Source organism: Oryzias latipes, chromosome 3 (genome assembly GCF_002234675.1).
Source record: "Oryzias latipes chromosome 3, ASM223467v1".
Lineage (NCBI taxonomy): Eukaryota > Metazoa > Chordata > Actinopteri > Beloniformes > Adrianichthyidae > Oryzias > Oryzias latipes.
Window position 1 is genome coordinate 29,670,580 of NC_019861.2, and position 15,886 is coordinate 29,686,465.

Genomic DNA, 15,886 nt, shown 5'->3' on the forward strand with positions numbered 1-15,886 from the left:
CAAGTCAACTTTACTTAACGGTGGTGAACATAAACCACGTCCGTTTATCCGCCCCACAGAACAGTTTAGTGATCGACACACCTCGTGTCAGGAAGCAGACCAGGCCATTCAGTGCCACCAAGGACGAGTTGGCAGAGCTCTCAGAGGGAGAAAGTGACGGCGACGAAACCAAACCTAAACTCAGGCGGAACGATCGCCTCAACAGCTACGGCCGCACGGAATGCTTCAGAGTAGAGAAGAACTTGCTTGTGTACGGGTACGTGTGTAGTTCACAGGTCTACAACCTTAAAGACCCATTTGGGTCCACAACCCAGTCCACAACAAAGTCTTGCATCACCCCTTTAGAAAAAAATGAGAAGCTGATTTGTATTTATGGTATTGTTACTATTAGTGAACATTTCCTTTTTTCTAAACATGAAATAGTTTATAACCTTAGAACACAGGTTCACATGACTTTTCTTCTAAATAAGACGCCTTGTGTTACAAAAGACTGTCTCAAATTTACTACAAATGTAGTAGTAGGTAGTGGAATGTTGGCAGTGATTAAAAAAAAAAAAAAAAAGTAGTCTCAGCCAGAAAGTTTGTAAATCTAACAAAAATGAAATCAGAGCTACTTCAGCGGCCCATTTTTTCGAACCAAATCCTTTCATTTGTTCAAAAATAAAAAATGTGCTTTATAATGTGGTACGCCTTAATTCTGGCTGTGCTTAGGGCCTGCAATTGATTTTCTGTGGTGCACAAAAAACTGTCAAAATTATTGAGTTTGACTTGTGTTACGTACTGTCCTTAAACTGTTTGTGAATGAGTTGAATAAAGTTTGAGTTGGTTAACTTTACTTTTGCTATTTTACAATTACTTTTTAAAGATGATCATGTTTTCTTTAATTAGAGCTACAATAGGGGTAAAGAGCCTCTGCAGCCTCAGGTTTCAGACTCCAGATCTAGTAGAACTGTCAGACTTGTGGATAGTACATATAATCAGATTTTTGAAGACTAGATTAAGATGGACCAAGTCTGTTAAAACACTAGTAAGCTTAACACTAAAATGATCCCACCCAAATTCTTGTGCGTCTAAACTTTGAAATAACTCTTTTATTCTTTCTTTTCCAGGTGGGGTCGCTGGAAGGATATTCTCAACCACGGTCGTTTTAAAAAACAGCTGACTGAGTGGGACGTAGAGTCCATCTGCAGGGCCCTGCTGGCTTACTGCCTGGTCCATTACCGTGGAGACGACAAAATCAAGAGCTTCATGTGGGACCTCATTGCCCCGACCGAGGATGGACGCACAAAGGAGCTGCAGAATCACCTGGGTGAGTGTCAGGAATTCAAAGCCTCATTAACTGATCTTATCGGCGCAGCCGTTGCACCTTGGGAAAGGTGAGATTTATGAATTAGCGCTTTTCCTCTACAGCACCGGTGGCTTTAATCCTTCTCGTTTTTCACCAGGCTTGTCAGCTCCAGTCCCACGGGGCAGGAAGGGGAAGAAGATGAAGACTCAGTCCAGCTCTTTTGACATCCACAAGGCAGAGTGGTTGAGGAAGCACAACCCAGAGCATATTCTTCAGGACGATGGTTACAAGAAGCACCTGAAACATCACTGCAACAAGTAGGTGTTCCCCCTGCTCCTGCTTGGGATCTCTAACATTTGTTTGTTTCGTAACAACCAGGATGTAAAACTGGGTTAGTAGAACAGAGATTGTTTATGCTGCAGCCCTTAGTGCTTGTTAAAAGTGTATGTGGTGGCTGTCTACTTTTTCTTTAATGGGGGAGAAAGTCTGTGTGTGTGTGTTCTTGTGTTGTTATTATAGAAACTGGCAGGGAATCATTATTCTCTCCTAACAGTGATTGTCTCTATTACTTTTAATAGAATGCAGTCTAAGTGAATAAAAGTACAATTTGCATGTGGCTTTTAACTGTGGCCCCGCCAAGCCTCGGTAATTGAGAGGCACTCAAACGTCTATTGGAGCTGACAGTGTACTGATTGATTAACAAACGAGCATCACACCGAGTCTCGGTGGCTGATTAGACTCTTCAGGAGACTTGAGACCTGCTAATGGCCGTCATAGATCTCCCTGCTTTCAGACAGAGGAGGGAAGATGGCTGTTAGCAAACATTTGCTGTTGAGATATAAAGCCAAATAGACGGCCGATTCTTTTTAAAAGGGAGGCCTGTGTGCGATTTGGCCTTTGCATGCAGAGCACTGCAGCTTCTATAGAAAGTTCTCCATTGTTTCCCCATCCAGTAGTGCTGAATCCAGGGATTGTCTGATATGTGACGCCCCGGGCAATTGGGGACATGCTGCTAGCAGGTTTTGCTGACTTCTGAGTTTTCACTCTGATAAGCTGGAATGTGACTGGTGGCACGGGGTTAGTGAGGTTTGCAGGCTTTCTTAACACAACTGCAAATGTAGGACACAGTTTCAGCCCCAGAAACCCGAGAAAATACAGATGAATGACCCAAAACGGTGGCAGAGAAGGAGAGAGATCAGAATAAATAGTTTTACTCTTTGGTATGTGTTGTTTTCCTGGCATTTCTTTGATTTAAAGCTGGATTTAAAAAAATAATTTTAAGAAAAAGGTGCACAAACAGATACCATTTCATGTTGAGCTATCATTTCTTGCTACCATACTTTTCTGACTACAAGTTGCACCTCTGGCCAAAAAAATGCAGAAAAACCACGACTGAAGCTACGTTCACACCCTCACCAACACGCCTTTAACTGGCCACTTCCAATGAAAAGGCTATGGAAACGCGTTTCGAGCTTCCACGTTCAAAACTCTGACGATCACGTGTAGCCATGCAAGGTTTTATGACAGTTTTCGGGCTCTACGCACAAAATGAGCTAGTAAACGGTACAAAAATAGTCTAGTGTGAACTAGGGCTGGGAATCCCTGGGTACCTTACGATACGATTAGCGATACATTGCTCACGATAACAATACTATCACAATATGGCTATAATGTGATAATCGATATAAATCATCTCTAAGAACTCATGATATATTTTTAATATTTCCCCATTTATTTTTTTATTTTTTAACACAATGATGATGAACAACTTGTGTCCTATTTGGTGTAATGAATAACAGACTTTTGTGTGACATTGCTGAAATCAGTAATACTCTGTCTTTGACAAACGATGACAATTTTCATCTGGAAGCATCTGTAAAATTCAGTGTAAACAATAGTGAACATGAACAGCAGTGCCTTTATTTAGTACAAAATTAGTGTAAACAGGATAAAAAATGAATAAGTCAAGTAGCTGCCAGGCACATTGGTATTAACTTTTGAAAAATATAGACTATCGCGTTATTTTAAAAAGATAGCTGTAAATCATTAATAATTCTGTAATTCTGTAAACAAATTATAGTGTCTTTGTTCAAAATAAATTACACCAATTAGTGCAACTGTGGTGTAAACAAAAATACAATTCACACGGGACTAAATATCGCGATACATCACCATATCGATATTTTGGCATACCCCTAGTGAACACCATGGGCTAAAAGTGCATCTAATGGTTTCTTAAATGTGCTTCACATGTCCGGTGTGTCCTAAGCTTTATACTCCCAAAATAACGGTATGTTAGTGTATGATATCATGAGAGGTTTTAAACACGTCGGGAATTTGTGGCTCGTTTGCTTAAGGAAGTCTTCCCATCCCTGTGCGGAGATTCTCTGCCGCCTCTCACACGGCACACGGACATTAACAAAGGGGTGACGACGGACTCGCTGACAGGCAGAGGAAGCCGCAGCTGCTGGCTGGGTGGGTCCAGCCAACCTCCCTGCCAGGAGGCAGAAGGGTGGAGGAGGGAAAAGGGGACTGGGCAAACAGACATTAAGTATTTAGATCGGCAGCCCTCAGGGCTCCAAAGTGTCTCCTCCTCCTGTAAATGACAGAACTTGGGGCTCAGGTTTCAAATTTAGCAGGTAGAGGAAAATCGAAGCCTACAATAATTCTGTATTATTTCAGTCATTATATAGAGAATGTGTTTGCAGTTGAGGAAGTTCTCATATCATGCCAGATGTTTCAGGCTGGTGCACCGCAGTTCCCACCACGCTGCTCCAAGGCTTCTCTGTGTGATGTGCAATCGTGCGTCACAGAGCTAATGCTCCCCCGTGAGTCACGCTCTCTGTACCTTGTCAGCCTTTTTTTTTTTTTTCCTCCAAACCCCCCATCTCCTGGCAGAACGCAGCTACACGACAACCAAGGAGAAACTCTCGTCTGTTAGATCAATCCTCAGAGTCCTGCTGTACAGCGTCTGTGATCTGTGCAGCAACGTGCGCCTAAGCAACATCGATGCTGACCGTCAATTGACGAACACTTTTAGAACCATTTCTGGGCTAAATTACATCCTGCTCAAAGCTAACTAAGAAAATATCAGTGGGTTTAGATTGAAAGGGCAGTGCGGCATTCATCGTCCTGCTCGGTTTGGACTCGGTTTGTACGATTGTCAGGCATGTGTGTTCATCTGCGTGTGGGTGTGTCAGTTCTGCTCGCTCAGCAATTGTGTGCAGTCAGTGCTTTGTTGTGACGGGCGGCTTTCTTTTCTGCGCAGGGTGCTGCTCAGGGTCAGAATGCTCTACTACCTAAAACAGGAGGTGATAGGGAGCCTGGCCCAAAAGGTGCTGGACGGCGCGGACTCCAGGTGAGCGCAGCTCGGAGCTGCACACGTTTATCTCCTTTAGGGTATTCTTCTGCCGCTTTATTCACAAAGAATCAACTAATCCAGCAGGTGATTTCTAAAACAAAGCTGTCCTTTTTTAGTTTATGCCTTAAATGAGTTCAACCAGAGCAGCTGTTGTGGTTAGGGCACCTCCAGATCCAGCAGGCGGCTGCAGCTACAGGTGGTTCTTGTCTTTTCGTGCTGAAGATCCCAACGTCAGACTTCTGCAACCACCTTAAATATTTGATCAAATCCCGTGGTAGCACATGCCTCATTCACATGTGAAATCAACCTGTTGAAGGAAGAGGCATCTCCTGCATTTTCAATATAAAGATCCAGAGCTCCACCTGGTGGCGAAAGAGGGAACGGTTTCCACAGTGCAGTGTAGCTCCGTGGTCCCCAGTCCCTTGACTGCTTTGTGGAACAGAAAAAAAAAGAAAACCCGGTCTACTTTTTTTTTCTGTTTTATTTACAATCTGATTCTCAAGGATGTTTTATATTGGAAAACTTCTGGATTCTCCCCATCAGACTCATTCTGCACACAAATGTTGACAATACATTTTCTATCTTCTTGAAGCAGCTGCGCTGACTGCTAAATTAGCTGGGCCAAGTTTGCCTAAAATAAACATATTTGAAAAGTGTCTTATGACAGAAAAGATCCAGTGAGGAAACAGAAGAAAAGCCATTGACTTCAAAATAAAAAAAAAAACTGCATTTCACAGAAGAAAACAGGAATCTTTACTCTAAGTGGATTCATTGCAACAGTTGCTCCTACACACCGTTATAATAATGCACAAAATTCCGCAAAAAACTGTTATGAGGATGCTGCTAATAAAGTTGCTTAAACGCTGGATTCGAGTAATTATATTTAAAAAATACCAACTTTAGTGTATTTTTTTTGTATTTGTTTGTTGTACCTTGAAAGTGTGCAAATAAAGTTTAAAGCAGCTGTACATATTTTACAGAGAATGAAGATAAACTTTATCCTCAAAAGTTGAGGGAAACTGGCAGCTAAAAAAAATCTCCCACTTCCTTCTTGTACTGGCCGATTTGTGAAAACATTTTCTATTAATACTCACTTTTTGGCTGTTTCCCTAAAAAAGGCTTTATTTTGAAACGAAGTTCATTGATGACGAACATGTACTTCGTCTTCACTGCAAAATGGTCCGTCTTTACCATTTCTCCACAAAGAATGTGTTTTGATATCCGTTCCTTTTTCCTTTTACAGTGAGATAAAGATCTGGGTGCCAGATCCCGACCATTCAGAGCTGCCGGCTCTGTGGTGGGATGCAATCGCTGACAAATGCCTGCTTCTCGGCATCTTCAAGCATGGTACAAAACCTAGTCTGCTATTCAAATACTCCAAAAAAGAGAGAAAACTTTATCCGTTCTAAAATATCCTCTGGTGTTTAAATGACCTAACGGGCAATTTTGATAAGATGATTAAAAGTATACTTTAGCTATTCTTTTTTTAGTCTTTTTCCACTGATATCGAGTGTTTTTGTGGGAATCTAACCAGCTTGTGTATACTCCCTTGGTCCTATCTTCAAGCTAGCAGACTAAGTGTCCTCCTGCTCCGTTCCAGGTTATGAAAAGTACAACACTATTCGTGCAGACCCAACTCTCTGCTTCTTAGAGCGCGTGGGACGGCCCGACGAGAAGGCAATCGCTGCCGAACAGAGAGCCAACGACTTAATGGATGGGTATGCACAGATCAAAAGTCTGTGGGATCACAGTTCACTGTGGGTGTGTAGCTGTAACCTGCTGGTTTTATTAAAATGATGCAAATCTTTTGTGTAGGGATGTGGATGATCCAGAGTACAAGCCTGCTCCGGCTCTGCTAAAGGACGACATGGAGGTAAGATTCAAAGAAGCCTCAGTAATGCTAGAAAAGAGAAATTGTTAAATGTTGCTCAAAGTGTGTCACTGCATTTCCATAAATCTTCTCGTTTAGGATGACGCCTCCTCTCCTGGAGATTTAGTCGTCTCTGATAATGCTGGAGGTGAGAATTAGATGTACTGTAATCTGCAGACTGTCTCACAATTTTAAGCTGCTTCTGTGCCGTTAAAATGGCAACAAAGGCTGGAGTTTGCTCTTTGTCGCTCCTATCCAGATGCCGCCCCTGTGATGGAAGGCCAGAGTGCCTACTGGCCCTCCCCCTCTGTGCTGACAGCCCGACTTCGGCGGCTGATCACAGCCTCGCAGCGCTTCACCAAGACCCGGCAAATCATGCACATCCACCAGGCTCAGTCTCAGTTCCAAACTCAGTCCCAGCAGCCAATGCTTCTGCCCACTGCATTCTGTCCCCTGCCCCCAATGCTCAACGACACACTCAACCCCAAGATGGCTGCGAAAATTGAGCGTCAGCAAAGGTTAGAAAAAAAAACCTCGGATCCTCCAATCTGTTGAATATGTGCAAAGGGTACCATTTTTTTTAAATACGTGTTTCCTTCAGGTGGACCAGGCGCGAAGAGGCAGATTTCTATCGAGTGGTTTCCACATTCGGGGTTGTTTTCGACCCAAGCCTCGGGCGCTTCGACTGGACCAAGTTCAGAGCCATGGCTCGACTGCACAAGAAAACCGACGAGAGCCTTCAGAAGTACCTCTGCGCCTTCACCGCCATGTGTCGACGGGTGTGTCGCTTGCCGCCAAAAGAGGGAGGTCAGAAGATTTTTGGTTATAGTCCCAACCGCACACGTTCAAGAAATTACCACTACTTACACCAACTGCTTTGAGATTTTATTTGTTAAGTTGAACTCCTCTGTGAATCCCCTGTCCTGTCTGACTCAGCAGTTCTGAGGTAACTGGTTGATAAGGTCAATCATTAGTGGAAAAGCAAACAGCGTGGTGTTTAAGCTGCTGCCACAAACATGCTTTTGGATTGTGAAAGTATTCATTCGCTCTTCCTCTCTGCTCCAGACTCGGCTGTGGACCCGTCTCTGACCATCCAGCCCATCACGGAGGAGCGAGCTTCCCGCACCCTGTACCGAGTCGAGCTGCTTCGTCAAGTCCGGGAACAGGTTCTCAGACATCCACTGCTCTACGAACGCCTGTCGCTGTGTCAGATGAGCTCGGATTTGCCCGTGTGGTGGGAGGCTGGCGCTCACGACCATGACCTGCTGATCGGGGCTGCCAAGCACGGCGTGAGCCGCACAGATTACCACATCCTGAGAGACCCTGAGCTCAGCTTCATGGCGGCCCAGCGCAACTACAGCCAAAGTAAAGCTGCCCAGCAGCAGCAGCAGGCACATTTACCCACCCCCCATCTGCACCCTCAATACCAGGCGGCCAGCGCAGTGTTAACAGGCTCTCCGATGCCCATGTCCACTCAGAAAGACGCCGATCCCTGTGGGGTTATACCCAAAGTGGAGCCAGCCTCAGAGGAGGAGGAGGAGGAGACTAAGGAGAGACGAGGGGAGAGCTGGAGTGCACCGGAAATGCCATCAGCTCCCTCAGCTCCCTCGGTTCTGGAAGAAAAGCCTGTTTTACCAGTGAGGGACATGGAGAAGCAGATGGTGGCCGCACGAACCAAACCACTCACACCCAACTCGTCTGAGAAGAAACCCAAAAAGGCCAGCAAGAGGGGTCGCAAGGAGGCCCGACGCGGCTCCGGGTCGGACTCCGACGGTTCCTCTTCAAGCTCATCATCCCGCTCTTCTTCATCCTCCTCATCATCTTCCTCCTCCTCACGCTCCGGATCCAGCTCCTCTTCTTCATCAACCTCTTGCTCTTCCGGCTCCTCGTCGTCCTCCTCTTCCTCCTCATCCTCTTCTGATGACAGTGAAAGTGAGGGGGAGGAGGAGAAGAAGAAAGGTGAGATTCCGTTTGATCAGAGAGCCTCTGCTCAGCAGGGCGTGTCAAGTGTGTCTAAGCTCCGCCTCTGGCATGTTTGCAGTGCCTGCAGCAGCAAGCGTGAAGGGTTTTGACGAGGACAGCGTGGCGTCTCTGAGCACCGCACGGGATGAAGCACAAGATGCCCATTTGTCGGAGAACGGCATCTCCAGCAATTCATCTCATCCCTTTCAGGGAGGAGGGTACATGCTGGCTGCATCGTACTGGCCAAAGGTAAATGACGTCAACAAACGGGTGGTTTGACATCTCAAGGTTTAAAAAGCCTCCAAAAACGTTCAGATTTTAAGGGTGTGGTCTTTTTTTCTTTTCTTTCAGGACCGAGTCATTATCAACCGCCTGGACAGCATCTGCCAGGCAGTGCTCAAAGGCAAGTGGCCAGGCCCACGGCGGGTCTATGAGCCCGGCAGCGCAGTGGCCTCCTTCTACACCACCAAGCTGCTGGACAATGCCAACAACAGCGTGAGCGAGGACCCCTCTGCCTCGCCACAGGGGTCAAAGGTGACCAAGCATGTTGCAGAAAACAAGGAGTTCTCAGTAAAACTCAACGATGTATGTTGATTTCTCCCTTCACCCTCCTCCTTCCTCCGCTTCAGCTCTAACTTTAGGACCCCTGCCACCTCTGCTGCCTTGACCGGTGCTAGCTGCAGCATTCAGCATGTTTCTCTGGTTGCTGGCCCGCTTTTTTCTTTGGGGATGATTAGCAGTTTTGTCTTCCCGGCAGGAGGAGAGATTAATTTAATAGCAGCCTTTCCCTCATTTCCCCACACACTCAATTTGAATTGAGCTCTCAGGCTGTAATTACACAAGCACAAATCATTCAGTCATAAGAATATAATAAGGTTTGAAGCCTCTTTACACTGAAGGGGGGGTTTCACTAGGAATCTGATTGGAATGGAGGCCTTCTGCTGTGGGTGATATCTAACATGTTTCTTGGCAATAGGGCTATTAACTCGGCAGGTCTCAAATTTGCTTTATTTATTGTTTTCTGTGCAGTTTTTTGATAAAGATTGACTCTTTTTTTATTACCGTTTACCTTAAACTGTATTGATATAGTATTTTCTTTTATTTATAATCCAGACCATTAGTAGTTTACCTTCTGCTCTGCTGTGCTCTACCCACTGTGTGTCTGTGTGTCCCTGTCATTTCAATAAGAAGCAATCAGAGCATTCCTATTAGGGACTTTCATGGTGTAGACTGTTTTTAGAGGTACAGCTTTATAGATTCATTTGTTGTGTGCTCTTAAAAAGTCCCTTCAAAGAAATCCTCCTTCTGCAATTCCTGATCCGTTTTCCTCAGCTCAGTAGTATGGTTCCCTTTGTCTTCAGCTTGTCTCACATCCACGTGTCTCTGCGCAGCAGGAAGGGGGTCTGAAGCTGACCTTCCAGAAGCAAGGTCTACCTCTGAAGAGGCCTTTGGAGCCCGAAGAAGGCCCCCAGGCCCAGCAGCAGTACCTGGCCCGGCTTCAGGAGCTGCAGAACGCTTCGGACACAGGACTGGCTGACATTACTAAGCCTCAAAGCAACTTCCAGACGGGTACGTTTGTTCAACAAATAAAAGAAAATCATGAAGTCATGAACGGGACTGTAGATGGAAAGTAGATTGTAGATTAATGTGGTTAATATATCCTGATGGTGTAAACCAGGAGGCTGTAACCTGAGGCTCTGAAGCCACATGTTGCTTCTTCATCCCTTCAGTGTGGCTCTGTGGCTGTAAAGAAATGCAAATTATATCAATATGATAAGGGTTTGTAGTTAATTAATCTTAGTTTATTACGTTTTGTCCTTTATATTTTAAATTTTAGTGTCAAATAAACGAGAAAAATGCTGTTAAGAGCAGATTATTATTAGAATACGCTTAAAGCATATACAAATATATTTTAAAAAATTGGATTCTGCATCACTGTTATGTTTACTCTGGATAAGGAAGACGGCACACCAAAATCCTAAAGATGGGATGTGTCAGCTTTGATTTGGCTTTCTTACATTTTTTTTTCTTGTAAATCTGCTCCATCGATCGCTAAACTAAACTTAACTGGGCATCCCTGCCCTTAGACCCTCCTATGATTCAATTATTGTAAATATTTAAAAGCTACATTTTATAAAGGAATACCTTCACAGTCTGAATAAAATACAAAGTGTAAATTTATAAACAGTGACTCTGCGGCTCTGAAAGAAACCGGACCAAATGGAATTTGTTTTTGCATGAAGAGTTGCAGACCCTCTACAGACCCGTTTATGTGTGCTGCAATTGGGGGAGTTTGTTTCCACCACTAGATGGCAGCAGAGCACAGCTTTTAGAGGAGGACTGCTATTTTGTCTTCCTATGTTCCCACATTTCTGTTCTCTTACTTTCTTAAATAAATAGGTTTTTTATTCTGAATTCTTTTAAATGACTCTTCTAATAAAACTCCTATAAATATACTTGTGTAATCTTGGTATATTACTTTTTGAGATGTACCAAATCATTACCATAGACTCTTTAACAGCTAAAACAGCTGGTTCATGCTGTAAACATATTAACCTAAGTTGGACTTTTATTTAAGATTTTTGTCCTTTAGTGAAATGTGCACTTATGTGAAACCTGATGTTGAAAATACTCATCGGAGTTGTCCTCTTTCTTTGATTCCCCTTCAGTTTCTCCAGGTCTTACCAGTCAGATGAGGCTGAACGGAGCACTCGATGGTCAGCCGGCGGTGAAGAAGAGGAGGGGCAGGAAGAAGAACGTGGAGGGGATGGACCTGCTTTTCATGAACAGGAATCAAACCCCTGCTGTTTCCCATCAGGTACGCAAGGGGGGGGCAGTTCATTCAACATATGTTTAAGTTCCTGCATAAATATAAGAAAGTTAAATGCATGTCTCCCTACAGTGCATATAAACATTCTTATTCCACGTCTTCAGATGCCTCCAGGTTGGGGAGGTATCGGTCAGGTGGGCATGCCTGCAGCCGCCATGCCAAACTACAGCCCGAGCACCAGTCAGGTCCCTGCGGACACGGAGAGCAGAGTTCCTGTCATTAACCTCAAAGACGGCACCCGGCTCGCTGGAGACGATGCTCCCAGGAAGAAAGATCTGGAGCAATGGCTCAACGAGCATCCTGGCTTCGTGGCAGACACCGGGGCCTTCATTCCCGTGAGTCCCTCTGTTGTTTTCCTCTCTTCTATTCAGGGACCACACATTCTGTCTGTCTATGGATCCCATACTCTGATAAATATTTGTATATGGACAAAGAATGCAAGTGCACAACGTTGTAATATCCTTTTTTTTTTCGTTTGTTTTTCTTTGCGACCTTCAGGGAGTAAATAAGATGCAAATGCAGTTCCACTTCCAGGACGGTCGGCCAAAACAGAAAAGGCACCGCTGCAGGAACCCCAACAAGATTGATGTCAATAGCCTGACGGGAGAAGAAAGGGTCCAAATTATCAACAGGAGAAATGCACGCAAGGTGTGTTTACATCTTTGGTTGTTTTTAAATAGAAATTAACAACCGATAAAAGACTCTCGGTGAATCCCTGTCACTGGTTTTAATGCACAGAAGACTATAAAGTGAGTGAAGATGGAATGGCTGTGATCAGGCCTGGATGGGTTTTCAATGCCTGTGTCTCTCTCCTAGATTGGGGGAGCCTTCGCTCCTCCTCTGAAGGATTTGTCCCGGTTCCTTCAGGAGAACCCGGAGTATGGAGTCCCTCCTGAATGGGCGGATGTAGTCAAACAGTCGGTGGGTTGCAGATCTTTGTTTGAAATGCAATGTTATCAAAAACCCAATTTCCTAATTATAGGTTTGTTGAAGCTTTTGGGTAATTCATAACAGCTTTTGTAAAAGTTTTGCCTGGTTTTGATAAACACTGTGATTCATCGAACACTCGTGTTCTTTTATTTTGCAGGGTTACCTTCCGGAGAGCATGTTTGATCGGATCCTGACGGGACCCATCGTTCCCGAGGAGGTCAGCCGACGAGGACGCCGGCCGAAGAATCCTCTGGCAAAGATGGCTGCAGCTGCAGCGGCGCCAAATCCGGCTGCCTCCGCCTTTGGCTTGAACCCGGTCTTGGCTAACGGCCTACTCCCTGGTATGGACCTCACCAGTTTGCAGGCTTTCCAGCAAAACCTCCAGAGTTTACAGTCCCTGCAGCTCACTGCTGGTCTCCTGGGCCTGCCGTCTGACACCAGCAACCTGGCTGCAAGTAATTTAGCTGCTATGTTTCCCATGATGCTCTCTGGTATGGCTGGAATGCCAAACCTGCTGGGTGTGAGCAACCTGCTTGGGAAACCGGCTCAGGAAGGAGCAGGAGGCTCTGAAGAGAAGACAAAGGGAATCAGCAGCAGTGCAACAGATGAGACGTCTGCCTCTGAAACCCCCTCTCACACCTCAGACAACAAAGGAGAAAGGACAGAGGACTCAAACGGGACTCCTTCCTCCACTTCCAGCTCTTCTTCCTCTGCCACCACCACACAAAGTGCTTCAGCTGCATCTGCAGCCACCAGTCAACCACTTTCTCTTAACCCTTTGTTACTCTCCAGTATGCTTTACCCAGGGATGCTTCTCACTCCAGGCCTTAACCTTCCCGTGTCTGCCACACAGCAGCCGAGCTCAAACAATGACCCTTCCACCCTTCCGTCTGCTGCTGCTGCTCCTCCTCCTGCAACCCCCCAGTCCTCACTGCAAGGGGCAGAGCAGCTTCAAGCGCAGAAGGATCGAGAGGAGGACGACGAAGAGGAGGACGACGACGAGGTGCCAGAGGAGACTGTAGATGAGGAGGAAGATGAGGACGAACCGTCAGATCCAAAAGAAAACTGTGATCTCAAAGGTTCGGCCAAAGCGGATTCGTCTTCGTCAGAGTCTGGGAGCTCCTCCTCATCTTCTGATAATTCAGACTCGAGTGACGAGGACTGAACCTATAAATATATAACAGAAATTTTATTTATGTATTGCTTAGAAATGTAAACATATATTCACATATTTGGATTTTTTCAAGCACTTATGTTGAAATTTCTTTACATGTAAATATGAAAACTAACTACAATGTTGTGTAAGAAAGTCTACAAAAAAAAACAAAAAAAACAAAAAAAAACAGGAAGAACTGACCTAAAGTATGTGTTTGTTCACGAGGTACAATCTTGTTTGAGACATTTTGCATGTCCGGCTTCAGTGGAACTCTGAACTCTGTGAACATGTACCACACCATTGTGTACAACTGCAACAAAAAACGGCATTATTGTAATTATGTCAGGATTAATTTTATTAAAAAAAAGTGAAACTACATCAACATGCTCTTGGAGCTGTACTGTTAATATATTTTGATTGTCAGGGGCGGGGCTGTGGGGAGATTGACGCTTGACACTTTGGCTCCTCTTTGTAAATAGTCTGTACCTTTTTGCTGGTTTGTTGACACCCATGCTTGGCAGATTACACATCGGATATGTCAGCAATAACCTGGGCAGCTAATGAATGTCACTGAAGCTGTAGATTCTCCGTCTGCCATGTTTTTGACACTCACCACCCCCCCGTGCACAACTTGGCTCCGCCTCACAAACTTCACTTTCTGGAGGTTGTTATTTTTGGTGACACAATCACCTGGCATTCTCTCTTCAAATATCAAATCAGTGGGGAAACTTCTCAATAACAATTCACAATTCTTAATAAGCTCAAGTCACTTTTTTTTAGTGGATTGTTATTTTTTTCTCTCTCTCAAAGATTCACACATTTTATCGTCTTTTTTTTATTTTTCACCATCACCTTATGATAGTTGTGCTTCTGCGTTGCCCACAGTTTGTTCATACGCACATCTATATTGAATAAAAGCTCCTCAAACTGTGGTGAAAAAATTTGACTGTGTGCCAAAAAACAACAACTGCCCTTTGACCCCCCTCCCTTTGACAGTGTTTCTGGATATTACTACAGTCTTTGTGCATTGAACTGCATCTTTACCTCAACTCTGCTCAATGGTTTGGCTTCACTGTGCAAATGTACATGTGCATGAGTGTATTTTTGCTCTCTGTCCATGTACACAACTCCCTTGTATCTGCTAGACTGAGTGTCAGAGGCCTTTTTGTCCATTTTTCCTCTGAGAGCTTCCACCATGTTGTTTTTTTTTTTATCCCCCCCACCCCTCCGTTTCTCTGGGATGGCATCTTCCACTGTTAAAACCTTCCTGTGCTGAAGGGACAAACTAGAACTCAGAAGCCACATCACTAATGTGTATCGCTTTCAAAGACGTTCTCTCAGAAGGGTTTGAATCCATTTTGAGTATTAATATGAGGATATGTTCGGCTTCCGAGACGGTTCTTGTTTTAACTTTTTTTTTCCCTCATCCACACAAATAGATCTCAAGCTTAGGTAGAAGTGCCCTTACCTCGTACTTTGCTCTTGAATTCCGCGGCTCAGATCTGTGCCCGCTGTCCATCCTGTTCAGTATTCCTGCACGCGTCAGCTTTTTAGCCGTAACCAGGACACAGACACTGGAGTATGCTCGAGCTGAAATCCCTTTTTTTTTGTTGTAATTTTCTTTGGCACAACAGTTTTCACTCTAGGACTGCTGTTACACAGTGGACTGTTAGACTCATCATTTCCAGGGAGAAACTTCTGGCTTGGGCCTCTCCAACCTGATTCTATACTGTTCAGTTCTTAAGTACAGCTGTAGCATCCCTCTTTGGTGGGTTCAACCATGAACACAAAGACTGAAGACATGTTTGTTTTCTACTGTTGCTTTAAAGTGCTTATCTTGTATGCCTGTTCTATATAGACCTTGTCATGGGTTTGCTTGCAATGCAGTTGAGTTTTCATTAATTATTACTAACAGTATGGTATTTTTCTATGTCGGAGCAATGAAACATGCCACTGTCATTTTGTACATCTGCACCTCTGCTCTCTTTTAACTCATATGTATGTCTGTATGCAAACGCATAGCCTCTGCTGTACCCGACTGATGTAAGGACTTTCTGACCATCAGTGGTGGCTCGATTGGATGATGCTCTAAAAGACAGAAGTGGAGATTTGTTTTTCTTGATGTTGTATTGTAGGACTCCTAAATCACTGCTGTTGGTACAGCAGCAGTGCTGAATTGTGGTTGACAGGCCAACAGAGACCAATATGCAAGAGGAACGACAAAACACACTACTGCTGTACATGGAAGGTCTCCAATACAGTTTTCTCATGCAATCCCGGAGAGTATAAACCAGTATCAAATGTCACCCTGTTTTTTTTTTCTCTCTCAAACATTGGCAAGTTGTGGTCCGTGCAGTCAAAAAAAATTCATGTAGTGCAGGAAAATGCGTCTTAAGTCATTTGTAATTTATTGGATTACTTTCTATGAAGTTCTATAGAGGAAATTGAGGTTTAATTATTTTTATTAAACATATTCTTCTGACTATTAA

The 15,886-nt window shown here is 44.4% G+C and overlaps 1 protein-coding gene across 8 annotated transcripts in view; it reads left to right on the plus strand.

Moving 5' to 3' along the window:
• chd9 (chromodomain helicase DNA binding protein 9) overlaps window positions 1-15,886 on the plus strand; it is a 74,233-nt gene extending 58,347 nt beyond the window's left edge. For 5 of the 8 annotated variants that reach the window (XM_011493380.3, XM_020700328.2, XM_023953640.1 and 2 more), the window contains 19 exons: window positions 60-256; window positions 1,110-1,309; window positions 1,446-1,605; window positions 4,557-4,646; window positions 5,893-5,996; window positions 6,250-6,367; window positions 6,465-6,522; window positions 6,619-6,667; window positions 6,779-7,037; window positions 7,121-7,326; window positions 7,585-8,478; window positions 8,561-8,730; window positions 8,833-9,066; window positions 9,873-10,050; window positions 11,151-11,299; window positions 11,416-11,646; window positions 11,810-11,959; window positions 12,128-12,232; window positions 12,399-15,886. In XM_011493380.3, the coding sequence (XP_011491682.1) occupies window positions 60-256; window positions 1,110-1,309; window positions 1,446-1,605; window positions 4,557-4,646; window positions 5,893-5,996; window positions 6,250-6,367; window positions 6,465-6,522; window positions 6,619-6,667; window positions 6,779-7,037; window positions 7,121-7,326; window positions 7,585-8,478; window positions 8,561-8,730; window positions 8,833-9,066; window positions 9,873-10,050; window positions 11,151-11,299; window positions 11,416-11,646; window positions 11,810-11,959; window positions 12,128-12,232; window positions 12,399-13,406 (4,560 nt within the window). In that variant the 3' untranslated portion in view covers window positions 13,407-15,886. The remainder of the gene's footprint in view (window positions 1-59; window positions 257-1,109; window positions 1,310-1,445; window positions 1,606-4,556; window positions 4,647-5,892; window positions 5,997-6,249; window positions 6,368-6,464; window positions 6,523-6,618; window positions 6,668-6,778; window positions 7,038-7,120; window positions 7,327-7,584; window positions 8,479-8,560; window positions 8,731-8,832; window positions 9,067-9,872; window positions 10,051-11,150; window positions 11,300-11,415; window positions 11,647-11,809; window positions 11,960-12,127; window positions 12,233-12,398) is intronic. The other 3 variants (XM_011493383.3, XM_011493389.3, XM_011493396.3) reach the window with 3 other exon arrangements.